This window comes from Aulonocara sp. 'chitande type north' Nkhata Bay, linkage group LG2 (genome assembly GCF_057382095.1).
Source record: "Aulonocara sp. 'chitande type north' Nkhata Bay isolate Kocher_YH1m ecotype deep benthic linkage group LG2, A_spYH_male_GT1.1, whole genome shotgun sequence".
Lineage (NCBI taxonomy): Eukaryota > Metazoa > Chordata > Actinopteri > Cichliformes > Cichlidae > Aulonocara > Aulonocara sp. 'chitande type north' Nkhata Bay.
In genome coordinates, this window is record NC_141345.1 from 36,901,301 (window position 1) to 36,929,038 (window position 27,738).

General features: G+C 42.2%; 1 protein-coding gene across 2 annotated transcripts; it reads right to left on the reverse strand.

Moving 5' to 3' along the window:
* Nucleotides 1-3,488: 3,488 nt before the first annotated feature.
* enpp6 (ectonucleotide pyrophosphatase/phosphodiesterase 6) lies at nt 3,489-26,570 on the reverse strand. Of its 2 annotated transcripts, XR_015124687.1 has the most exons (9): nt 26,062-26,570; nt 21,082-21,261; nt 13,021-13,132; nt 12,010-12,151; nt 11,708-11,887; nt 6,122-6,259; nt 4,681-4,804; nt 3,759-4,288; nt 3,489-3,692 (listed from the first exon to the last, which is right to left on the reverse strand). XR_015124687.1 is itself a non-coding variant. In XM_086261552.1 (8 exons), exons 1-8 carry the CDS (start codon nt 26,315-26,317, stop codon nt 4,089-4,091), a joined length of 1,332 nt encoding a protein of 443 aa, XP_086117678.1. In that variant the 5' UTR covers nt 26,318-26,570; the 3' UTR covers nt 3,489-4,088. The 2 variants fall into 2 exon arrangements, 1 of the variants encoding a protein (XP_086117678.1); XM_086261552.1 differs by having other exon boundaries at nt 3,489-4,288.
* Between the last annotated feature and the right edge of the window lie 1,168 nt (nt 26,571-27,738).

The window sequence follows — 27,738 nt, forward strand, 5'->3', positions numbered from 1 at the left end:
GGTGCAGACCCAGGACATGCTGGAGACATTAGATCTCTTGGCTGGCCTGAGAACGCCTTGGTGTTCCCCAGATAAGCTAGAGGAGGTGACTGGGGAGAGGGAGGGAGGCCTGGGCCTCTCTGCTTAGGCTGCTGCCCCTGTGACCTGGCTCTGGATAAGCAGCAGAAAATGGATAGAATGGAGCGTAAAGATTAGAGTGTTTATTAGTCTTGGCAGTCAAATTCACTTTTTATTATGACAAACAAAGTCCACAAACATGGCAAAAAGCAGGCAAATATCTCACTCAAGATGCTGTTTGAGGATGCACAATGTATTCCCTCCCCCTATGGTCCATACCTCCATGCTGCGTCCTACACCAGCCTATGGGGCTCCAGCTACTAAAGTGTGACAGTAGTAATGCACTTCCTGCAGACAAAGGATGATTAGGATCTCCTCTAGAATCAGGCACTTCCTTTCAGGCCACTTGAAAGCATCCAGTGGCCAGTAGATGAAGCCATCCTTCAGCTCACCAAGAGCTGAAAGAAGTAGATCTTTCTTTAGTGCACCTTATTTCAGTGCCACACTCCTGCAGCTAAAGGAAAACTAATAGATTTTTAAAAAACAATAAATTTGTAACACTTGGTGATGAAGAGTCACAAAGTCAGTGGTTATTATGCTTCATTCACTAAGCTGACAGTCGAAGGCATTGCACTAAAAAAAGAAAAAGAAAGAAATTGTTAATTATAATTATATAATTAATTATAACCTGATGACTGTTGAGAAAAATATATTGTTAAACTAAGTTTTATCTTTTATTATCAGTGTAGTTTTGAATCCTCTGACTGTTTTTACATTATTTTGTTTTCAACAATTAACATTAATGAATTTTAGCTGAAATATTCCTCAAGTGGCATGTGATATATGGAGGGCCAGGAGTGCCAAAATTGATTAATCAAATGCACCATTAAATAATTAATTCTCTCATTAATTAATTATTGACATGTTTAGTAAGTTATTTAATGATATATTAATTAATGAACACAGGCGGAGGGCCAGGAGTGCCAAAATAATTAAAATATATTTTATTTGTCAGACCCGCCCATCAAAGTCAGGGGGCGGGGTTAAAGCTGATCGAGTCAAATCCATTGCTTTGCCTGGTGACCATTGTTTCAGTGGGTGTTTCTCAGCACCAACAACAGAAATTTGGAAACTAACAAAGCTCGCCTATACTTAAAATATCCTGTTTGTGTCTCACTAACTACACTTTTCATATGTTTTTAGCATGTAGTGGTTTAATCTTCAGATATCTGGTCAGTTTGTCAAGAGAGAGCCTGTTTGCAAAAGTGCTCTGATGGTTTCGGAGATGTCTGCCAAGCACAGTATCACTGTGACAGACCTGCTCGCCTCACAAGCAGTCAGGCGAGCACGGCTCCTGATACACTGCTGTCATAACCCTCGCTGACTGTCACCTCTGAGGCTGAACACTGACTTTATTTGAGGTTATATCTATCAGGTCTTTCTCCCCTGATGTTCGTATGAGTCATACTTGTTTCAGTCGCCAATTCTGAAGTAAAACTAACATTGAAAACATGTTTAAGGAGAAGTGAGAGCAAATAAATTCGATTAACATCTGATCTGATTTTTTGTTTTATTCATCAGCATGACCTGTGTATACAGTATAAACTATTAAAAGAGATGACGTTGGTGTTTCCGTCATGTAATGACTGAGTGCAGTCCAGCTGCTGTCCCAGAGTCCTGCACACCACGGAGCGACGTCAGCATATCCAGGATGTCTTTCTGTTTTCTGGCTTCACTGACCCTAACACTGGGACCAGGATAAAAGGTCACGCAAAGCTGGTTATCAGCTTTCTAACTCAACCCAGGGTTTGCCAGCGTGGGCACAGGAAAGTGTTGGCAGCATCAAACTAATCCAATGGTCAGCCATGAGTCTCATTCACAGCTCTTCCACAGAAAATGATCCTTAATACTGCCAACTTTTCCAGAGATGTGAAAACTGCAATATACAGAACATACAAATATACCAGCTGAACGCAACAATGTTTCAAAAAGAGATGATTGCTTCAGTTTGTTGCAGATCAAAGTCGAATGAATGTGATTGGTTGAACAGGTGTTCTTGCTTCGGTGTTATCCATCAGTGTAAGAGACTCAGCTGCAGATTAGAATCAAGCAGAATAACATTCATACATTTAATAAATCACCTTCCTTCCTACTGTCGCCAAAGCGCTTACTCATAGGGGGTCAAATGATTGTTGCAGTTTTCCTTGTACTATTTTAGGGTCTTTACCTTAAAATATAAGCTTCCAGTTCACCTCAGTGCTTCTTACCTTCAAAGCGCTTCATAACCTCCATATGTATCTGATCTTCTCCACACGTGCTCACTGCTCTTCTTCAGCTTCCCTTCTGTCTGTTCCACCTGCTCCACTTCCACATCTCCAGACTACAAACTCTCTACTTGCAGCTTAAAACCATCTATTCAGAACTGACTTCATCATGACTCCGTCTTAGTCTATTTTTACCTTGTTTAGCTTTTATGCTTACAGACTTGTTTTATCTTTGTCTACCTTATGTTTTTATTTTGGTGTGTTAATGCAGAGGTTCCCAAAGTGTGCCCTCCCCCCGGGGCGCAGAACCATTGCAGGGGGGGCGCGGTATGAAAAGAAAAAAAGAACACTTGGACACTGCTAGCATAATGGACAGGTTTTTGACGGGGCGCCCACACAAACGCAAAGCAGGAGATGAAGTGTCGCTGAATATGTTTCCAAGACAAAGACTAGAAAATATGGTGAAGCAAATCTTCCCTTTGGCTTCACCTGCACAGGTGCTGAGGTAGGTCTCCCTGCAGGGTTGGTGTTTCCTTCGTCGGGAGCAGCGCTGGGCTGTTTAGATCACGGACAAACAGGATCCCACATTCTTGATCTTTAGTTCACAAACACTTGTTGTAATGACTGACTACTCCTGACATGTTGGAGATGTTTGCTCTTTATACAGTAAAGTTACAGCAGGATACAAATAACATCAGGCTGATCCTGCCACGATTTGTTCCCTCGGTTCAAACAAACAGGATCCCACAGCTGTTTATGTTTTTAAACCCATTTTGCACAGAGAGGCATTTGTTTTAAAAATGTATTGATAGCAATCTTGAATATTATTACACGGGAAAAAACCCCAACTACATGTAAAATAATCACAGCGTGACGCCCCTGCCTTTGTAAATGGAGGGACAGTAACATGAAGATTTTTCTTGTAAAACAAAGGGGGGCCTAGCAAAAAAGTTTGGGAAGCACTGTACTAATGTAAGGTGACCTCGAGGGTCTTTAAAGGCGCCTATAAATACAAAGTTTAATCATTGTTACTATTATTATAAATTGCTGTTGTAATTTGGCTCTGTATAAATCAAATTAAATCAATATCCATTATTTCTCAAGTTTTCTATACTGGAGCTCAGGACACTGTGTTACACATTAATACTAACTGCACAACTACGACAATGACAAGCACACTTTTTCAGATTTATTCATATAGATCACTTTTCACAAAAGGTGTGTTACACAGGCTGTCACAGCTTTAAGACAGCTAAGAACGTGAAAACAAGGACCAATAATCAAACACCATAAAGACTGAAAAGCATTTTAAAATCACCCAACAATAAGAAAACAGTCAATCAAAATCAGTGAAAGGTGAGTGTGACGGACCTGTGAAAGGCACTGACACCAAACACAGACGTTTTTGTCACACCAAAGAGGAAATGTGTGACGTGCCACGATGCTCTCACTTACAGCACAAAAAACTGTTGCTCTCAACCAGATTTGCTGCCTGCAACTTTGTCCACTTTCCAAAGACTGAAGGGCTTATTGGCACCAAACCAAAACAGTAACTGTGAAAATAGTCTGTTAAATATCTGGAGGCAGACAGGTAGATTAGGATGCAGTTTATGTGTTGTTGATATTTTATTCTGAATACTATAACAATCTCAAGCTGATTTATTCCCGTCCTCTCACAGATACTTTCTTTCACAAATGTTTCTAGAAAATAAAATAATTTCTAGCTATTATCAAACGCCGTAAACAAACCTGTTAAATCATTTCGGACTATGTTGTCAGTATGATTGCTAGTAGACCAACAGAGTAGATCCAGAAGGGATGAGATACACCATTAGAACTATTCAGCAAGCACTCGACCCGAGACCAGGACCCATTATTGGGCAGAGGATCCACTCCCAACGTCCAGCACATCAGATTATAGATGTCCACCGATCGGATTGGAGCTGCCCGAACATTCATCTTGAAGTCTAAAAGAAATGAAGCAAACAAACGTCTTTTAACCTAAGCAGAATAACAGCATCTGTACACCACAGCTAATGATGTTTTTCTCAGACAGCGTGACAATTCAGGTCAATTTGATTCAATATGTTTTTGGTATATCTTCAATAAATCTGACAGCACAGCTCTTTTACAAAATATTTTCACTGAATAAACCTGAAGTTTCTACATAAGCTGACCTTTAGATGGTGAACGAAGAACACGAAGCATCATTCACCATGAGATCATGACTCATTACTGAAAATACTGCTGCAGAGCCACGTGCACTGTAAACATGCCTCCATCCATTGATGCATACATTCATGCACATGCACAGATCAGTCTGGTGTCTTTTACTCTGTATGCAAAATGTCTTTGTTACCGGGTCCTGTTGCCAAGAAGAAGCCTCTCATGTCAATGAACTCATTGTCGTACCCATGCCAGCCATTTTGCCATGCGGACGCTTCCCCAGAGTCATTTTTCCAATAGGGGAGACTTGCCTTGTTCTGGAAAGGACGCAGATATAAACACAAACAAATGTAGGTGTCATAGATATATATTCATAATACAGTGTATGTGATACAGAAAAACTCTACATTACTGTATATGTGTGACATTAAAATCATTAAGGCAACATCATGTTCATTTTTAAGTCAGCACATGATGAGATTCAGAAGTATTCAAGACCGTGAGGAGAAACTTCGAGCTGCAGGTTTGACAGGATGCAGCAAGAAAGCCAGACGTCAGAATAAGACTCAGAGGCTCGTCTGGGCCACGAAACACCGACACTGGACTACTGAAGACTGGAAGAAGGTTTTATGGATGATGGATCAACATTTGAAATCTTCATGCAGGATCTTTGTACGCCGTGGAGTAGGTGAAAGTTCCACAGTGTGTGGCATCAACGGGCTGGGGCTGTTTGCTGATCCAGGGTCAGTGACTGGTACAGAGACGCTCCCTGAACCAGAACAGCTACCACAGCATTCATGCAGCACCATGCAGGACCCTCTGGTATGCACCGAGTTGGTCAGGGCTTCATCCTACAGCAGGATAAAGACCCCACACAGTCCAAGCTGTGGCAGAACCACCTCAGGAACAAAGAACAAGATGAGCTTGGAAACATGGAGGTCCGGCACAGTCTCCAGACCTAAACCCATCGAGCTGGTTTGAACTGGACAGAAGAGCGAAAGCAAAGCAGCTACAAGGTCCACATTCATGGGAACATCTGCTCCAGATGTGGGAGAAGATTTGATTTGTGTTGTAGAAAGAATTTTTTTTGATGGAAGAAGACGTCTGATTGGAGCAGAGATGAAACATGAGCCGGACACCAGACTGTGGACACCAGGAGCCAAGTCTAAACTGCAGCTCCTCCCCGATTTTTTAACCAATCACATTCATTCTTGTTTGTACCATAATATACAAACTTTGTTCACTTGGGAGTTGCACCCTCTCTTTGTCTGGACAACGGGAGAGGGAGAAACACAAGGGAAGTCAACACAACTAACAACAGGTGCCAACAGTCAGGGAAGACAGTGTGGAAAACTCACCCAGAAAGAAATACTGTACAGTCACAGACTTTACATGAAACCTTTGGCAGGCATGAATAAACAAGACAGAGATGAAATAAACATAAACCAAAACACAAGGACACAAAAACTATAAATGATTAGAAGAGACAAAGTAACCAAATGTTTCTAAAGACGCGTAAAACAATTCAAGACAGAATGAAGAATACAACCCTGGGACCATGCTGCTGTGTAGTATATATGATATATATAATGCAAAATAACAGCAAGTTAAGATCAAGGAAGATTGTCCATTACCGGAGCGATAAACCATCCTGGCTCAGCCACTAGTGTAAGGGGGGAAACAAACTTTCCTTTCTTGTAATGGAATCGTTCAGGGATCTCTTCTCTGGCATAGACACCCATGTTAGGGACCTCAGACAATCTGGCAGATACCTGGAATAATAAACAAAATGAGAAGCAGTGTTTGACCCCGTGTTTGCTGTTTTTTGCACTTTTCAATCTTGTTTACTTTTCATTGTTGTGATCTCGCTCATCGATTTATGTTCCTGGTCTCTATGGGTTCAGTTCAGTCTCTTGTGCTTATGAATTTTCTGTCAGTATTAAGTCTCTTTTTGTGTAAGTCAGACGACTTTAGGTCGTTTGACTTCCTCTTGTCCCTGAGTCCTTTCGTCCCCGTAGTCTCCCCAGCCCGTGCATCTCTCACTCCCTCTGTATCATGTCTGTCGTGTGTTTGTTATTCTCTTCCAGTGTCAAGTGTGAGTGTCTTGTCTCTGGGTATCTGTCTCTGTTCTCGCTGTGTTTCCTGTCTTAGACCGTCCTCGTCTCATGTGCTTTGTGTCCACTTTTGCTTCCCCTGTTTTGTTACATCTGTTCCAGCTGTGTTCCTCTGCTGTTTCCACTCTCCTCATCACCTGTCTGTGTATTTTCCGGTCCTTTTCCCTTTGTACCTTTCCCCAGTGTTTCCCAGCTCCTTGTCCCTCCTTGTATTTTGCTTCATTCAGTTCCTGTGATCTGAAAGCTTAAATTTCCTTCGTATTTGTATCTGGACATTGAGCCACATGAATGGCTTGCCTTTGGTTAAGATCTGGTCTCCACAGCTGCCGGTTCAACTCATTGATCATATGCCGTACGGTCGGAGAGCAGTAGGCCCAGGTTTGAATCTGACCTGCGGCCCCTGGTACATGGACGGGGGAGCGAGAGAGGGGAAACACGCAGCACTGTCTTATTCCAATAAAGGCTGAAAGGCAAAAAAATAAATGTGGTCTCCGTGCATCTGCATTTGGATCCTCTTTGTTTAACACGATCTGCATCCCACACATCTTGACAAAAGTAACATGACAGTGATAATAATTCATCTCAAATACTCTTAAGGTTCTCCCTCTCACACACACACACACACACACACACTCACACACACACACACACACTCACACACACACACACACGCACGCACGCACGCACACAGGGGAAGAGAGGGAGGAAGAGCAAGCCATGAAGGCCAAGACATTGTCTTAGATCTCAGAGACAGGGCTGCACTGAGACAGAGATATGGGAGGGAACAGAAAAGTTTCTGCAGTATTGAGTGTCTTTGAGATGATGGAGCACACTGGTCTCCATTATCCATAAATGAAAAGGGTTTGAAACCACCAGGACTCTTCCTAGAGCTGGCTACGTGACCAGAAGGTCGCTCTGATAGACCTCCAGCATTGCTCTTTGGAGAGAGAGGAGCCTTTCAGAAGGACAGCCAGAAGCCGCTCATTGGTGGCTTCACATGACAGCCTGCCTGGAGTTTGTCAAAAGACTCCCAGACCTTGTAAAAGAAAGTTCCCTGTATGATGAAACAAAGATTGAACTCTTTGGCCTGAATGCCAAGCATCATGTCTACCATCCCTACAGTGAAGAATAGTGGTGGCACAGTTTTTCACAGAAGGAACTGGGAGAGTAGTCAGGGTAAAGAGCAGGCTGTCCTTGCTGATAACCTGCACCACGGTGCTCTGGACCTCAGATTGGAGTAAAGGTTTATTTTCCAACAGGACAAGCCAACATAACAAAGGCTTTGGCTTCTCTGTGAGTGTCATTGCCAGAGCCCATCCTCTCAACACTGGACGTTGGATAAACATGCAGATCATCTACATTGAGTCCATCGGTCCCTGACCAATGCAGGACATCTATACGACGTCCAACCTTGGATGTCAACATTTCAACTTTAAGCTTGGTAAATTTTTTGGAAGTCATGTTGAGGAAAATTTACATGAGTAATATTCTTTTATTTACATTGTTGTATCAATATGTTACATATGAATATGGATTATTTATCAACAATTTATTATGTGTTAGCCTATTGATTTATTCAGTACTTATGTGTTTCTGACCATGTTAAAATGGTCATATTTTAAAATCTGTTAAAATCTGCTGAAATATTAAAACTTTTGAATTCCATATTAAAATGTAAAATAATAATGGTTGAACCCCAAAAAGTTGATTCTGTTTATATGGGCGTAGCGTTCTCAGTGGGAGAAACGCAGAGCAACTGTGGATGAAGGTTTCGGCCTGTCTCAGTGATGCAAAGACTCCTGCATCCAGCATCAGCATGGAGGAGAGGAAGGCACTCACATCACTTAGTGATGTAAACAACATTATCATCCTTCCAGCACACAAGGCTAGGTGCACAGTTTTGCTAAATCAAAAAGACTATCATGAGAAAATGTTGTCACTGCTCAGTGATGAAAATACTTATGAGACCCAGGAAGTGAGAGATGTCATGATGGAGGCAGATGAAACCACGGTCTCGTACGACGTTACATCTCTCTCCACTTGCATCCCAGTCGAGGAAGCGCTGGAGGTAGTTCGAAAGAGGTTACAGGATGACCCCAACCTCAGCAGCAGGACCGCTCTCAGCATCGACCAAGTGTGTTTGAACTGTGTCTTCACATACAAGGGTCAGTCCTACAGGCAGAAACATGGGTGTGCCGTGGGCTCCCCAGTTTCACCCTTTTTGTACATGGAAGAAGTGGGAAAGAGGGCTTTGCTATCCTACCCTGGAACACCACCAAGCCATTGGTTCAGATATGTGGATGACACCTGGGTGAAAATCAAATCTCAGGACGTTCCACAGTTCACGGATCACATTAACTCAGTGGACCGACACATCAAATTCACCAGGGAGGATATGAACAGTGGCAGGTTAGCCTTCTTAGACTGTGAGATTTCCATCAGTAATGGGGGACATCTAAAAGCTGACGTGTACCGTAAACCTGCACATACGGATCAGTATCTAAGGTTTGACTCTCATCATCCACTGGAGCACAAACTGGGCGTCATCAGGACGCTACAACACAGAGCGAACACCATCCCCACAGACACAGCAGCCAGGGAGGCAGAAAAACATCAAGAAGGCCCTGAGTAGATGTGGTTATCCCAGCTGGACTTTTGTCAGAGCTGGGAAGGCTCCTAAAGAAAGCTCCAGCTGATCCAGGAGAGAATGACAACCGCTGCCCACCTGCAGTGATCCCGTACGTGTCAGGAGTATCGGAGCAGCTGAGACGCATTTTTTCTAAACACCGGGTCTCTGTGGCTTTTAAACCCCAAAACACGCTGCGCCAAAAACTGGTCCCCCCCAAGGATCGGGTCCCCGACACAAACAGAGTAACATAGTGTACGCTGTTAAGTGCAGGAGGACTGGCAGGATTCATACAGCAGGGAAACCAAACAACCTCTGGCTACAACACAGCAGAGCCACCTCGTACCTCGACCACGGTGAAGTGGGCGGTCCTTTGTGAGCTGCAAATCAGGTAAGCAACAGCCTTTCTACCTTCTCAGGTTTCTACAGTAGAATCACCGTGGCGATCGCTTTGAAGTCTCTTTGTGCGGGGTTTCATCTTTGTTTTGTGCTGTCGGCTTTGTGTTCATAGCAAAATACTAAAGATCATACGTGTGTCCTCATCAGGATTTGGATGTGTGTTGGTGTGTGCAACTGTAGCCTCAGCTTTACAACATGCAATTAATTAGCACAAAGGTAAAGTGGAGCTAGTGAGAACCCAGTGACAACCAATGAGAGAACTGATAAGTAATATTGATAACAGAATCCCTACATTCTTATTAATTACCATCTCTAGCCTTTACTACAGTTACCTCCACTTGTTATTTGTGAACTGAATTGAAAGAATGGGCTGAAATCAGGTAAAATGTATTTGTATATGTCATGGTCCTGGGCCATGTTGGCCCAGTATTCTTAGTTTTTGTGTGTTTTGTATTTTGTTCCCTATTTATGCCTTGGTTCCCAGGTTGTTTAGTTAAGATGTTCCTTATTTGGTTACCCCCTGTGTGCCCCTCTGTGTATCTGTGAGCCCTTGTTTCCCCTCCTTGTGTTTTATTCCATGTTTTCCGTTATGTCCGTGCTCTCTCCTCCTGTCTGAACCTCTGTACTTCCTGTTTTACTTTGACAGTGTCTCGTCAGTATGCGTCATGTTGTGTTCACCCCTGCCCTGTCTCGTTATGATTATCTGTGTCAGCTGTGTTCCCCGTGTGCTCCCACTTCCCTCGTTTACCCTCTGTGCATGTATGTCCACGTCTCCCTCAGTTCAGTGTCGCGTTCTCCCTCATGACTGTGTGCCCCGCCGTGTGTTTCCTCGTGAGTCAGTTCCTTAGTGCTTCCCAGTTCAGTTTCATATTATTTTGTATCGCCTTTATCCTCTGTCAGCAATAAAGCTGTATTTTGAGTTCAGTCCTGTTGTCCCGTGAGTTTGTGTTTGGGTCCTCTCCTGCCTGCACACAGCCTGATCATGACAGTATAGCGCTTTACTAGTTCCTAAGGACCCCAAAGCGCATCCAGTCATCCACACATTCACACACACATTCACACACTGGTGATGGCAGCTACATTGTAGCCACAGCCACCCTGGGGCGCACTGACAGAGGCGAGGCTGCCGGACACTGGCGCCACCGGGCCCTCTGACCACCACCAGTAGGCAACGGGTATCTTGCCCAAGGACACAACGACCGAGACTGTCGGAGCCGGGGCTCGAACCGGCAACCTTCCGAATTTCTCTGCCATGAGAAAGTTGGGTTGCTTTGCAGTATGATTTGCATCATTATTCATTTGCACCATAAAGTGCTGTCCAATCCATTTTGCAGTAAAGCCCTGTGCACTTGGGAATTTATCCTACTACTTATATCAGCAGTCACAACATTAATAATACTAAGGACCTGACTCTCTTGGTAAACCTATATGTGCATCCCATAACTCTGCCTTTATCGTGTTTACAGATAATGTGGTGAGCTTTGTTCCTTTCCTTCTTCAACCATTTTCATCCCATAATTATGGTAAAAGTTCATCTTGGTTTTAGCTGCCAAAGCTTTATGTGGCTTTCCTGGTCTCGAGTAGAAACAGTGGTTTGCACCTTGTTACAGTTCCACAGAGTTCTGTGAGTTTTGTGTGGATGCTTGCAAAGAGCTGACGTGTTAGCATATAATGTAGTTGCTTCAGCCCATGTCACAGTTTGCACTTTATCTTGTTTTGTCGTGCAATAAAAATACAAAATCCTTTTCATATCTCTAGTCCTCAAAAGTTATAGACAGGTGTGAGTGCTCAGGAAAAAACGATATTTGATGTAATGACATCATTGTAACTGTATTGTCATTATTGAATTCAGTACGCTGAAACTGCATTGTTGAAAAATATTATGATCTAATACTTTGTAATGTGTTATTCTGTATGTAATACAACCATTGGCTCATTCATTTGACTAAGGTGTAGTTTCCTGACAGTCACAAGTTTCATGACATAAAATGGGTGTGATTACAGTGACAATAGCACAAGAGTGCGAGCGCTCACAGAAATGACCTATAGTGCACAGAGAGAGCCAATGACTCTGGTTTCACCTCCTGGAACTTGTTTTCTTCAGGCCAAAGACTGACCACTGGGCCTCTGTCCATCATCTTGACGATGTCTGCCATGTTGATATACTTATCCAGCTCTATGACCTTCTCCATCCAGTGGATTTTTGTCATACCGTGGTCTGAAAACAACATTATATTCAGCTGGTTCACCATGTTCATCTCCTGCAGGAACATCACAAAAACAAGAATGAAAACGTTGAAAGAATGAAAGAACATGAAAACAAACCACATGACAGGAAAAATTGCAGAATCTGCAACTGTAGTGACAGTTATTGTGTTATTACTTTGATTTTGCTGTTGAGTTTCTGCATTGCAAGATCCAGTTGTTGCACAGCTGTTTTGACCTGACGAGAGTCTGGACCAAAGTGATGGCCCTCCACATCAATGTTCTCATAATATATTGCTGCCATGTCTGCTTGGTTTGATCTAAGACACACACACACACACACACACACACACACACACACACACACACACACACACACACACACACACACACGCACGCACACACACACACACACACACACACACAAACAGATTAAATGGTTAGTCTTCTACCTTCTCTAAGTGTTATTTTCTTAAGTGCACCAAAAACTGTCACGCTCATCTTTGCGTCTTGTTGCACTGTCTGTTCTTCTGCTCTCTCTGTGCTGTGCTTCTTACCCAGACTTATCTTTGAATCAGCTCACTGTGCATCACCTAGGACTCTCACCTCTAGTCTCCTCATTCTGGATAAATGTGCCTTCCTACTTTCCACAGCTGACACTGCATTCTAGTTACCTCAGACATCGAATGCTGGAGCTCTGAGTGACATTACACCCATGTTCCAGTAGTAAAGTTAATAAAAGCAATGAAACACAGGCTCAAACTAATAAAATAAGGTGCTTACATTGTATGACATCTTACTGTGATGTGAGGTAGACATTTTCTGTAACTGTCCTTATGTCAGTGAAGCTGCAACAGTTATTGGAGGAACTGTTCAGCTGTTAAGTGTTGCAGCGGACAGCTGTGGTCATCGTGGCTGATGCAGACCTCATTCAGAAAGGGCTGAGCTCAGTTGATGGAGGAACACAGTGTTGATTCAAACTGCATTTAAATTGCAACAACAATAATGAATTCTGACAGCAAACGACCGCTCCCTGTGCAAAACAGACCGTGAATCGATCGGATCTTCTATAGCTCTTTTCTATTGTACTAAGCACTCAAAGTGCTTTTCACAACTTGCCTCATTCGGCCTTTCGTACAGACAGTTTTTCTATCCAGCTAACATTTACACACATTGATATTCATGTTACCTTAAGACTGTTAGTGCATTTGTTATTGATGCTGTGAGATTTTTCTCTGAGGGGTTGTACACGTATTCCTCACAGAAAGATGGACGGACACCCAGAATCTCCACCTCACAGCCTGAAACACATGAAATGACTCCATCATTTACAGGCACCTCTGTAAACAGTTAACATGCTATGATAGCCCATTACCTGTATGTCATAGACAATAATTGCTTATTATGTTGACCAGCAGCCATCAGAGTGTATGTGTGTTGTTATTCTAACAAAAGAAATTACAGCAGTTTCCCTTGGTTGTCATTGTCCCTCTCTGAACCTGGGTTTAGTGTTTTTGGGGTCAGGAGTCTTTGTATTGTAATCTTTGTGTTTGGTTGGTTATCGTTCTGTTATTGCTGGAGTTCAGCTTCATTGTTCCCTTGTGTTTACTCGTCTTCTTTATTTTCTGATGGTTTGTATAAGTTGGTAACACTTTCTATTGCAACCTGCAACTAAGGCGCAAGTACCCTGTAATTACATGTAATGTCAGCTAACAAGTCGGGTTTTTACTGGAAACAATGAAATAATTACACTGAAAGAATTTATTTATTTCCACATCTTCAGTACGCTTTTCAGGGCATGGGCCATATTATGGAGTGACTTACTGAGTTGTGACAACTGCTGTGGCTTCATGCTGAGAGAGAGCACTTCAGATGTGATGCTAGCTTTAATAGTGTTGATGGAGAAGTATAAAGAAAGCCAGAAGGAGCTGCACTGTGGATCTAGAGAACGGCTGGTGCAGTGCATGTATGAGGACAGCGAGACAGTGGTAAAGAAACCAACTCTAAGCCCGTTCTTATTCGCAGTGGTGATGGACAGATGAGGTCAGGCAGGTGTCTCAGGGGGGTTGCTGAGGACATTGGGATCTGTAGTGATCTAGATGGAAGAGAGCCTAGAGAGGTGGAGGTATGCCCTCGAGAGAAGAGTCAGAATACATGTGTGTGAAGTAGCAGCTGATTTCAATCTGTGTGTCAGAGGATTTGGACATTACTTTTATTGTCACTGCACAAAAGGATGAGAGGAAGATGTTAAAGTGGAGACTGCTGCAGGACAGAACAACAGCATCATACTGTTAAACACAACTGCAGCTCTTCACAAGCACAGACAGCACGGTAGCGCTAAGCCAGCCAAGAACCCGGAGTGATGTTAAAGCTGTCCCCAGACCAGCACTGTGATAAAGTCAGCCGCCATTTGCAGTGAAGCCAGGCGGTGCCGAACACAAAATTTCACAGCTTTAAAATGAATTTGTTTCATATGTTTTTCTTATGCGTGTAAGAAAAATAATTAATAAATCACTGCGAACAAATTTCACCCGTTCTTTTGGAGGTATATAACGAAGCTCTAACTAAAGGATGCTTACCTTCAACCATGTATGATAGCACTATCTCTCTAATCCACAAGCCTGGTAAGGATCCTTTGGAACCTGGTTCGTACAAACCAATAAGTCTATTGAACGTAGATAATAAAATATTGTCCAAACTTCTGGCTATGCGATTAGAGACGGTTCTCCCAACAGTTGTGTCGGAGGACCAAACGGGATTTGTAAAAAATAGACAGTTATCTTTTAATATTAGAAGGCTATTCAACATTATATATACACATAATACTTCTGATCACTCTGAAATACTACTCTCATTAGATGCAGAGAAGGCCTTTGACAGGGTTGGGTGGGATTTCCTCTTCTCGACCCTGTCAAAGTTTGGCATAGGCCCTAATGATATCTCCTTTGTTAAGCTGCTTTACACAAAACCTAAGGCCTCGGTTAATACAAATAATATAACTTCTAGTCCTTTCCTCCTCCACCGCTCTACAAGACCAGGGTGCCCTTTGTCCCCATTGCTATTTGCACTTGTCATAGAACCTCTCGCCATTCAATTACGCTCTGCAAAGGATTATAAACGAATAAGGAGATTTGGTGTAGAACATAAGGTGTCTCTCTGTGCAGATGATTTGTTGCTATATATCACTGACCCTACTAAATCATTGCCAAAAATTATGACAGTTTTAACTGAATTTGGGAAAATTTCTGGATACAAAATCAACCTAACAAAAAGCATATTGTTTCCTGTTAGTTCTTTAGAAAAATTAGATAGTGCTACATTGATCTCGTTTCCTTATACCATCTCAAATATCTTCAAATATCTTGGAATAAATGTAACCCGTGAATTCTCTGGCCTTTTTAAATATAATTTTATTAATTTATACCATCAAACTGAACAGAACTTGGAAAGACTGTCCAAACTGCCCATCTCGCTTGCTGGCCGAGTAAATATCATTAGGATGAGCACTTTACCCAGATTTTTATTTTTGTTTCAATGTATCCCAATATTGATCACAAAAACCTTTTTTAAGAAAATAGACCAGTTAATCTCTCAGTTTATCTGGAACAAGAAGACACCCAGAATAAAAAAGATATTTCTCCACAGAGCCAAGATTACAGGAGGAATGGGGTTGCCTTGCTTTCAGCTCTGTTATTGGGCCTGTAACATACGTTGTATGTCATTCTGGGGCGGGGAACATAGACCTGATTGGGAACGGATGGAAAGTATGACTTTTTTCTCCAATACTCTTAAATCTTTGGTTCATTCAAACTCAGATCTGGGTGAGCATAAATGTAAAAATCCGGTAGTGTCTGACTCACTAAAAATTTGGTCTCAAATTAGAAAGCATTTTCATTGGCGTCAATGTTCAATCTTTACACCATTAATCCATAACCAAGCATACACATTGTTCTCAGGATCCACATTCCAGTTATGGACTTCCAAAGGGATACACACAATCAAGGATCTGTTTATAATCTTTTTCCTTCGTTTCAACTTCAGCAAAAATTTTCCATAGAAAACAGAGATTTTTTCAAGTATTTACAAATACGTCATTTTTTTAAAGAAACGTTTCCATCCTTTCCTAATGAACCACAAAAACTGGTTTCAGATGATCTGTTCCCGATGAACCGGCTAAAGAAAGGAGCCATTTTTAGGATCTACAACCAACTTTTGAAAATAGACAGTACAACTACACTGGACCACTTGAGAAATGCTTGGAGTGAAGAACTGGCTACTAACATCACTGAAGATCAATGGACTAAGGCACAAGAACTGGTTCACTCCACTTCTGTCTGCTGCAGGCACGGACTGCTACAATTTAAGGTCCTGCACAGACTCCATCTGTCTAAACTGAAGGTTTCAAGGATGTTTCCAGGGGCTGACTCAAGATGTGATCGATGTGGCCAGAATTCTGCCTCACTGTCACATATGTTTTGGACATGCCCCAACATCGCCACCTACTGGTCTAAAATATTTAAAATTCTGTCTGACATTTTTAAAAAAACAGCTCCCCCCAGACCCAGTAATGGCACTATTTGCTGTAGCTACAGTCAAAGACTTAAATAATAAACAAATTCATGCTCTGAGTTTTATAACATTGCTTGCAAGACGACTTATATTTCTAAATTGGAATAATAAAGCCCCCCCAACTCATTCTGCTTTGTTAAGAGACACAATGCATCATTTACATTTGGAGAAAATTAAATTCTCATTAAGAGATAATGTTAAACAGTTCTAATCTGGCAGCTCTTTATAGATTACTTTAATAAGTAAAACTGGGAGGTGTGGCCTCCTCCCATATCTGCCCCAAGATTATATACATGGATGTGCGCAGGTGTTGTTGTTGTTGTTTTTTTCGGGTTTTTTTGGGTTTTTTTTGTATGTATTCTTCAGGGGGGGGGGGTTCGTTTGTTTTGGGGTTTTTTTGGGGGTTTTTTCCTCTCTCCCTCCTTTGAATATACTTATTTAGGATAATAAATGTGACCTTTAAGACCTTTTGCACTGCAAATCACAAAAACTATTCCCAGCTAACATTTCTTCATTCATCCATTTTCAATTTAATAAACAGTTTGTGTGCAAGAATATTTTTTTTGTTTCTTCTTCATCTTTTGAAAAAAGATTTTTTGTCTTAGCTTACAACTTCATATTTCACATGAATCCTATAAATATCTTTGATGTTGTGCAAAATTCTCGCGTTGTTTACTGATATTTTGTGTAAGAGACACCAGACTTTTACCTACTGTAATTTTTAAGTACTCTTCAGGCTTTATGGAGGCTTTAAAATTGTTTGGACATTAGCTGCTTTTAAAATAAACTTTCATTCTTGAAGATGAATATTTTATTTTATGGAGTAATTAATCCTGATTTGATCCACCATGTGGCAGCAGCTTCATTGTCCAACACGACAATGATCCCAAACACACAGTAAAAACAAACCTTGATAGAAGAACACCTCAGAGTAACTTGGAACCTCCCAGAAAACACGCTCAAAGCTGCTCACAGGTTTTCAGCTAACGACCCTGCATCAGTTTGGAAGGTCACCAGCCACAGAAGACCATCGACCCACGCTGTGGAGAGGTATCAACTGGCCGACAATCCCAGTTTCACACCCCTCAGCCCCCCACGCCATGTAACATTTCCCCCTGCCCTCCCCCACACCTATCAGGACATGTGAAAAAAGTTCCCTCCTGCGTCAAACAAGCCACAGTTTTCCCAAAAAACCCTTTAAGGACTGCAGACCTGTCGTCTGACATCTCCAGTTGAGAGATGTTGACGTCACATCCTCCCCTGCAGTTTGTTTACTGGTCAAACAGGTCACTGGATGATAGTTTGAACATGTCAGCAGATCACAAACTTGACCTGACAGACAGGAAGTGGCAGGCGAGTACGGGATGACATCCCACATCTGGAAAATCAGCAGTGGCACGCTCACAGGGGCAAAAAGCATAAAAAGGCATATTCTGTCATATTCTTGTGTCACTCCGTTATGTGGAAATGACTTCAGGAAGTTTGTAGACGTATTAAAATCAGTTTTATCAAGATGGTAAATGGACTGATTCTGACAACTTGGGCATTCACCCATTCACTGTTTCTAAGCACGTGCTAGCTAACATTCACACTCTGATGGATGCAGCATGGGATTCATATCTTGCCCAAGGACACTTGGCATGATCGAACCACCAACCATCCAGTCAGTAGGTGACCTGTTCTCCACCTGAGCTACAGCCACAACCCTCAAAGCTTCATTTAAAACAAAAAAACAGCAATTTAAAAATCAGACAAATATTCTGACAGACTGGTTGATGAGACTCAATGATATCATGATGATGATGATATCATAGTGACTAACAATCACAAGATCTAATACACGAAATGTATATAACAGATGTCAGTTGTTAGTAATATCTACTATACTATAAAACCTCTAAACTTATTACAGAAGAAAGCGATACGAATGATTCATAACGTTAATTATAGAGAACATACAAATAAATTATTTATAAAATCGAAATTATTAAAATTAGGAGATTTAGCGAAATTACGGACACTATTAATTATGTTTAAGGCTAAAAATAATATTTTGCCCTTTAAGTTACAAAGAGTATTTTTATTGTGTTCAGGGGGAGAAGACAGCAGAAGGAAATTTTATTTTAAGCATCAGTTAGCTAGGACTACACAGAGATTAATGAGTGCAACGGTTAGGAGTATACGACTGTGGAAGTCTCTTCATTATAATTTAAAGAATCATATAAGTTTACATTGTTTTAAAAAGTGTCACATGCTTAAAACGATAACTGAATATGAAGAATGTGAATGAAATTGGAGTTCATTGAAATTATATTTTTATAATTATAATTTTTTGTTTTATTTATTTAATTGTATTTTCTCCTTGTTACTATGTGGAGTGGTACATTCTGATTGTAAATCTGTTGTTTGGTTTGTGTTAGGACCGGAGAGAAATGTTAATATTAGTTTGTTCCCTGATTTTTGGTGCCCACTTGTAATATAAGTTGGATTGTAGATAGGGGGCGGGGTTTAATGAGAACATTTTCTTCTTCCTGCTCCTTTTCACACATGGTTGTAGTGCTGATAGAAAGTGTGGTTGGTTTGTTTGATCTGTTGTACCAAGTGTGAAATAAATAAATAAATGAAATGAAATGACAAAACTGATCTGTGGGGCTGGGAGAAATGTTTGCATGGTTGCTCAGTGTGATAAACCAGATTAAATGCTAATGACGTGTTAATCGTCTCCTACCTTTGCACCTATAACTAATTAACTAATTAAATATTAGGTTGGACACTCTGTTGCAGGACATGTTGCATTTGGAGCGTTCCTTTCACAGCCAACATTTCTGGAGAAAGCATTAAAATGAATCACACAATGGAGATATACTAAGATTAGCAGCAGGAAAAACTCCCTTTTAACAGGAAGAAACCTCCAGCAGAACCTGGCTCAGGGAGGGGCGGGGCCATCTGCTGTGATTGGTTGGGGTGAGAGAAGGATAAAGACATGCTGTGGAAGAGAGACAGAGGTTAATAATAACTAATGATTAGACACAGAGTGGTGTATAAACACACAGTGAGTGAAGGACAAACATAGAAAAAGGAAAATAACCTCGACCTATTGCAGCGCAACTCAGGGAGGATTCAGGGTCACCTGATCCAGCCCTAATGATACGCTTTATCAAGTTTTCAGCCTAATTTCAAAAGTAGATATTGTGTCTTCGCTAATGCTGAAAGTAAGCAGGCATGACCGTAATAGTTGGTCGTTTGTTTGGAAAGCTAGCGCATAGATGGGAACAATTACCAATAGTTGTACATCACCGAAAATTGCAAAAGTACACTTTGAGTATGAGTGACCCTAACATCTCAAGGTCTGAACCAGACCGACCAAGTCAAGATCAAGTTCAACCTGAATCACAAGGCACACTCAAACACTGCTTTAGTGGTAAGTAAGTAAAACTTGGTTTCTATAGCGCCTTTCAGGATAAACCTCACAATGTACTTCACAACAATATAACAGGGAAGGAAAATGGTGAGAGTGTGCGGAGTCCACAGATCTGAAACTCATAGAATAAGGCAGGTTAGCCTTCTTAGACTGTGAGATTTCCATCAGTAATGGGGGACATCTAAAAGCTGACGTGTACCGTAAACCTACACATACGGATCAGCATTTAAGGTTTGACTCTCATCATCCACTGGAGCACAAACTGGGCGTCATCAGGACAATACAACACAGAGCGAACACCATCCCCACTGACACAGCAGCCAGGGAGGCAGAAGAACATCAAGAAGGCCCTGAGTAGATGTGGTTATCACAAATGAAACTAATCCTGTACATGACTTTGGACTGTGGGAGAAAGCCACAGCGCCAGAGAGAATCCACACAGAACACCACAGCACTAAGAGTCACACTGCTGTGCCACAGGAGTGAACTAAAGCAAACTGAAGGTTGCAACAATTCCTAAAGATCCAGAAACACAGTCACAGCCACCTCGAGGTGAGGGATCACAGGCCTTTAAGAAATCACTGAGGTTTGGAGGAGGTGATAACAAATAGCTAACAGTGGCTGCAGCCATTTACTGAGCAGACGAACTGGACCTGAGCTGTTAACTCACTCTGATACCAGACTGGTTGAATTACTCAGATTCCTGAAGGCTGACGGCCGCCGTCCTTTCTTTACATGACCTGAGGATTGTTAGGTTATTATATAAGTCTACGCCATCATAACGGCTGTTTTCAGCAGCATAAACAATAGTGAAGGTAAATCCTTTATACCTTAGGTTGTGTACATATCTTGTTTTATTTGACTTTGACTGTACCTAAAATTAAAATTCGACGTCAATGACGGCACGTCAGCACGATCCAAGGGTTCCTTTGTTTTCTTTTAACCACGGATGCAGTTAAACCTTCAAACATTGCAGTGTCTAAAATGGAAACCAACGAAAGATGTTTTTTTTCTCATTTGAATATTTATTATCACTCGATAATCAGACGAAAGCATTTCTTATCCGATTACTTGACGGAATAATTGATGCTGAATCGACAGTTGCTTCCCTATTTTGGTCACCAAAACTGTGAGCGCTGATAAATGCTACTTTTAGCTAATGTGCAGTTTGCAAATAACAGCTTGCCATTGCATTTCCACTTACCACCTTAATAAACAGACAACTTCAGATAGAATTTCACATTGATCGTGTGCACGTACCTGGCCAGTAGTACATGAAAACCTTCCTTCCCAGCTTCTGCAAGGTGACCCACAGTGGTTCTGACCCGTCCCACCAAATTGGCAACCGGCTGTCAGGATTGGTCCCAATTAGGAATTCTTTCTTGGAGACTTCATCCCACATGTAGTTTCCAGTCATCTGATGAATATCACAATGACGGCCTAATAATAAGAACAATAATAATAAAAAGTAACATTACACTGTATGCAAGACAAAAGTTGCCCCACAGCTCAGAGCACATCGCTTCGTAAATCATTATTAAACCCATAAAAACCTTTGTTTATGATAGTTCTGCTGCCTGGAGCAAAGCCTGTAATCCCAGAGAACCCCACAGAGGAACCTACGGGGTTCTCTAGTTCCTGTGTTACACTGATCATCCTGTGCTCAGGCAATAATCTGGAATAGCTCACAGAGCCACAGGAAACATTACCGGCTGCAATACTGAAATATTTTCTCCCAAAAAAACTTTAAATAAAAACATCAGGTAAAAAAATATCTAATGAAATCAAACATGTTCAAATTACAAAGATGGGCCGCCGTGCATCAGCCCTACAAACACTGACAGCAGCTCATTGGTTCATTTTCATTATTCACACTGGATTGTCCAATCAAATCTCTTAATGCCACTAGGCCCTCCTCTACCTTTACTGTGCTTCCCTCGAACTACCTGCTGCTCCAGATCACACGTAACTGCATGTCCAGCCGTAGCACGCTGACGACCTTCTTCCTCTTACAGACGCTCCTTCATAGCCACTCGTGTTTAGCTCCACTCAGATTCTTTTATCACCACACAAACTTCACCTTTTTAAATAAACAGCTTAACCTGTAATCATGACAGAACAATCTGGCCACCCTCTGGACCCAGACCTGACCTACTTCTATGACCCGTTAAGAGGTGAACACAAGTCTTCGGGCCCCTGGTTCAGCAAGTAATAATAATAATATTAATGACTTAGATGTGTATAATGTATTTATCTTTCAACAAACCCAAAGATGCTTCACAACAGTATAAATAAACAAAAACAAGACTAAAGGTTCAAGGTTTCGTTGAAGACTTGAGTTTTGAGAAGTTTCAGTGACGGGCTCGTGTGAGGGTGAGGGGCCGCCACACGGGGTGGAGGTGGGCGTGTGGGACAGAAAGCAGACCCATAGCTGAGGATGCAGCAACCCAGACTGTGTGTATGGGTGCAGCAGAGGTACTGAGGGGCCAGGGCATTGAGGGATTTGGAAGTAATGCAGGACTTGAGCAGGAGATTTCTGAGGGTGGCGTTGATGTTTCCAGAGCTTAGTGCCTCATAGAAGCCTGGAGGAGCTCTGGACATACTGGAGCTGCTCCATTATAGTTATCAAGCCAGGTGGTGACAAGGGCACTGCTTCTCAATTGTTTTCTGTTACGCCCCCTCAGGAAGAAGAAAACATTTCACGACCCCCACTCTCCCCCCCACTATAATTAGTATCACTGTCTATAAAATTGTTATTATAAGCACATCTTGAGGGTTTGTTTGCTGCACTTCATACCTCCTGCTCTGTGCAGTGTGGGACTGGACTAGAAAGAGAGAGCAGGTTTCTCCTGTTTTGGCTTCCTGTTAAATCCAGAATTCAAAATCCTGCTCCTCACATACAAGGTCTTAAATAATCAGGCCCCATCTTATCTTAATGACCTTGTAGTACCATATCACCCTATTAGAGCACTTCGCTCTCACACTGCAGGTCTACTTGTTGTTCCTAGAGTATTTAAAAGTAGAATGGGAGGCATACGTCATTTTGTGCGGCCGCTCTAAGTGTACTGATATGACTTTACATCTTCTATGAGAGTTTGTGTTTTATTGTGTCCAGATGTGTAATTAAAAAAACATGTACAGCTCATTCATGAAGAAGAAAGCTTTGTAACTATCCCCACTAGTGAAGAGTGTGACATTTCCACACCCCTGAGGTCTGCAGAGCTGTTGTAATGGAGGTCCCTTTATATGCACTTAAACTTCTGTCAAAAGGGTCACATGACTCGGATACGCACAGAGTGGTTTCCTTTATCATGTGGTTGAACTTTGCACAGCTGTAGGCTTTGTTTCTGTTGAAGGTACGTTGCAATGCACAGCGGTCAAAGGTCAGCCGGTTTGAACATGTGCAAGTACTCCTGGTTACGCTGTGCTCGGCTCAGCACAACAGGAACCTTTATTGCGTGGCAATAGAAACGAATGGGTTTCAGAGCGCACGCCGCGTCCTTTTATTACAGCCCCTTTCACACAGGGCACAGCTGGGGTTTCCCATGATGCACTGAGGGTTTCTCCTTCACACCTTTAGCACTGTCGCTAAAGTGCTCAGCTGTCTGATTGTTGGGTTTCTTTGTATCAGGTTATTGTAGCGTTTTAATCTTACAATATTGTGCGCTACATAAATTGGATTGAACTTTTTATTTGACTGTAACATGTAACATATGAAATATGTATCGTAGACTTAAAAGGTGGGTATTCGCCGGTGCGTGCCATAAGAGTGTGTGAGCTGTGTGTGAGGTTGGCCCATTAAAACCAGCGTTGGCCTCAGTTTCGCTATGTGCTTCTAATTTTATCGTATGTTTGTGCTGACAATGACTTTCTTTAAAAGTCTTTTAAGAGTAATATATTACTTATTACTTTTATTGATAGTAATGCAGTATGTTACTCAATTATTCGCAGAGAAAGTTACCTGTTTCACCCCTCGTTACATTACTTTCTCACTACTCTATAAAATGACCTGAAATGCATCGTCACAAGTTAACAATATATACCTTACAGTCCCACACACCAACACAACTCCCTACCCTCATGAAGTATTTACATATGCACAAAATCAACGAAACCCAAAGCAAACATCAAGTGTAAAGAAACTTCAGAACAGTTACCACCAAGAAACAGAGGCTGCAAGCCTTTTGTTAGGTTGAGGTCTGGCTGCTGGTCTGGGGTTCACATACACTAGACCAGGGGTGCCCAATCCCAGTCCTCGAGAGCTACCGTCCTGCAGCTTTTAGATGCATCCCTACTCCAACACAGCTGAATCAAATGGTTTGATTACCTCTTCAGCATGCCATCGTGTTTGGCAAAGGCCTGAAAACAAGCCATTCATTTGATTCAGCTGTGTTGGAGTAGGGATGCATTTAAAAGCTGCAGGACGGTAGCTCTCGAGGACCGGGATTGGGCACCCCTGCACTAGACTGTACTATCACTCCAAGTTCTTGGCTTATTTTCTGTTAGTGTGTTTATGTGGATGCTTTCTGAACTTCTGTTATCCATATGAAATGAGTCTGTGTCAGTCCTGGGCACAGTTTGCATTTTATCGTCACACTCTTATCGTATGACATGGGCTGCCCACACTCATGTCCAGACCAAAAAGGCTAGGCAGCGCCTGTACCACCTACGACAACTGAGGAAGTTCAGGGTCTCTCCAGCGATCCTCAGGACTTTCTATACAGGCGCTGTGGAGAGCATCCTCACACAGAACATCACATCCTGGTTTGGAAACAGCTGTGTGAAGGATAAAAAAGCTCTTCAGAGAGTGATCCGTACAGCAGAACGCTGCTGCAGGACTGCTCTCCCTCCCTACAGGACATTTACGTCAGGACTTGCTGGACTAGAGCAACTCTGATTTTGAAAGACCCGTCCCATCCCAGCAACGAACTGCTGCCTGAAATCAGGCAGAAGGTTCTGCACCATCCGAACAAGAACAGAGAGGCTCAAGAGGAGTTTCTATCCTCAGGCCATTGTGTGTTGAATCAGCCCCCCCCCCGCCAAGAGTTCTGGCAAACAAAAACTGCTCTGGATTTTAGCACATTACAGTTCTACTGACTTTTCTGTTGTATAAATGACAGAAAATTACAATAACACTGCACACAGTCTCCAAAATTGTCTTGTAATTTTGTATCACATTTTTCTTCTGTTATACTCTCGTAATTATTGTAACAAATTCAAATAATTTATTGGCAAACAAAAGTAGATTTTTTTGAGTAAAAATTATTTATGGGCAAACAAATATTTATGCTTTAACAATTTATATTTGCGTGTTACTTTAAGGTACGCATAGAGACATATCTCCAAAGTATTTTTTTCTATTTTGTATAAAAAAATCAAAAGACTGCTGGCAGATTTACACATTTACAGTATCAGTATTGGTCATAAACCTTGTTCTGTGTGTATCCCTGAATATTTGCTGTTCTCTTATACAGCACAACCCAAACTCATCAGTATTGTGATGTTTAAATCTCCTCTGTGTAGATAGAAGCCTTTTCATGTGCCATGTTCAGATAGTTAACTTCAATTATTACATATTATACAATTAAACTAACTGCAGACAGACTTTCTTTTTAAATTATTTAGACAGTATAAAGCTAATGTTTAACTAGGCAGTCAGAGATTACAGAGAAGTCTCTTATTATCAGTTAAGCAGCGTAAAAAGAAGCATCCAAACAGCTTTGGAGAAAGTGAGAGCTTCCCCGTCTGTGAGCAGGCAGTCCCAGCTGAAACTCTGAACACAAACTGATCCCGTCAGGAAGATGACTTAGGATGCAAGGCTTGAAACTATCCCAGCCGCCATTACACTGCTGGACAACACAGGAATGTGCAAATCGCACACGGACTCTAAAGACTAATGTGTCGTGTAGACGGCTGGATTTTAATCACCTACTTTTTCTATTTATGTGTTTTTTGTTGTCCTCTCACGGCCTCAAAGTTAATGCGCTTTTATGTATAATTAAAAGGCCTCTCAGGGCGCCTCTAGTGTAACTTTTATGTTCTTGGGTTTTACATGTTTTACATGTTTTACATGTTTTACATGTCCGGGTAATTAGATCTGGTTGTTTAGGGCCTAAAACATTTCCCCAGCTGATTAAATCAAACGTATTTGTTTGATCAGCTGGGAGTTACACCTAATGTCTTCTTACAATATCAGTTATTGTGTTAGAAGCTACAGAGACGCATAAAGAGACGGATTACCTGTCATCAAGGAATAATAATTAGGGTATGACAAGCTTGGGAAGTCCGGCGTTAAGTGGTCAACCTTCACACCATTTTCCACAAGCTCACGAAATCCGGGTAAATGGTGCAGGTCATCCATGTAGTCGTAGCGGAATCCATCGATCAAGAACACGAGTAACGGGTGCGCCTCGACACCCAGCTGCCCTGCGTCAAACAGCAGCAGCAGCAGCAGGACGGTCCGAGGGCAGAACGCAGGAGTCTTTCTGCTGGACATGACATTAACGCATGATCTGCTTCTCTGTCTAAAACTTTATGGCAGAGGGAGTTTGCCCCTGTGCCGCAGCAGCAGCTACCAAAGGTTTCTCAGTGCGCACTCGATGCGAACCTGTTGGCTGTGCCGATCACTGATCATCGACTTCCGATAACAGCATTCGTGCAGAGAAAGATTCATAGACGGGGCAAATGTGTATTTTATATTAACATGAAAATAAATACTCCACCATCATGATTTCACCAACATAGCACCTAGTTGATAGGAACTACTTCTCCTTCCGCCTGTCACTATCCAGAGGTAACTATGAGCCTCGTCAGTCAGCCTATGAGGGGCTGCACGAGAACATTAAACATGCGCGGTGGTCGCCCGTCAGTATCCGCCTAAAGATCATCCACAGCCATGCATGTTGTTCTCGAGCACATTCAAGAAGCATTTCATTGATGGACTTCAGGCTCAAAATCATATCGCTCACATTTGAAACCCTTAACTTTACTCCGCGGCTCATAAGACTTTATAGGACTTATTGTTGAATTTAACTTTGTCTTGGTTTTTGCGTGATGGAAAGATGACGTATTCTGCTCCTCCCAGAGAGGTTGGTTCAGTTCTCTCCTCCTTCATTCACTTCAGTGGAGAGGCATTGGTTCTTAAGTTACTGCCAGCCACAGCCTAAATGGCTCACATGTTACTATCATTTATATGTTGAGGCATCTGACAATCAATATTATTTCGAAACATCATTAGCCTCCCCCCTACTCCCCCCCAACCTCTTTGTGTCTGTGTGTACGTGCACACCCCTAAAAGTGCACCCTGAGGCTGGAGACCAAAAATTCACACAAAGGTGAGGACACTTGTCTAGATAACACCAGGTAGTACGGTAACTTGTGTTGTAAGAACAGGTGCACCCCCACAACGCTCACCAAAATCATCAGTAAAACCAAGAAGCTCCAGACTGGTCACAGCTGATAGCAAAGAGTAAGAAGAAACCTGCACTGCACAGATGTTTAAAGCCCCCACAGAGATCTAGTATAAGTCAACCAGAAGAGCCCACCACACCGCAGAAGCTGAGGGACACCGAACAGACCTGAAACCCAAGCAGAGCACTGGCCAACGCAACCCAGGTGCCATGCCCACTCCCAAAGGTGCAAGACAGCCATCCCCAAAGGAGCCTACCTGAGTCCCAGTCTCCGGGAACAGAGCGGCACCCATCCCAACCCAGAGAGCGGGGCGAAGAGACAGAGTACCAGGCCGGCAGGGAGGACCCGGGCCTGCACCACACAGGACAGCACAATGTATACAGATTAAGGAAAAGAGAAGGTGGCTCCAGGACCCATCAGCTCTGTGGCCCACTGCTGTGGAGCAGTGCATCAGCCTAGACCGACAGAAGCATAGCTAGTGGAGGATAGTCCAGCCAAAAAGTAACA

Bases quoted from the DNA above. Each gene is read 5' to 3' on its own strand.
- enpp6 (XM_086261552.1), bottom strand. From the start codon at position 26,317: ATGTCCAGCAGAAAGACTCCTGCGTTCTGCCCTCGGACCGTCCTGCTG. The intron at 13,133-21,081 runs GTACGTGCACAC...CATGTGTTTCAG, and splicing joins TTTCATGTACTACTGGCCAG to GCTGTGAGGTGGAGATTCTG. The intron at 11,888-12,009 runs GTAATAACACAA...ATGTTCCTGCAG, and splicing joins AACTCAACAGCAAAATCAAA to GAGATGAACATGGTGAACCA.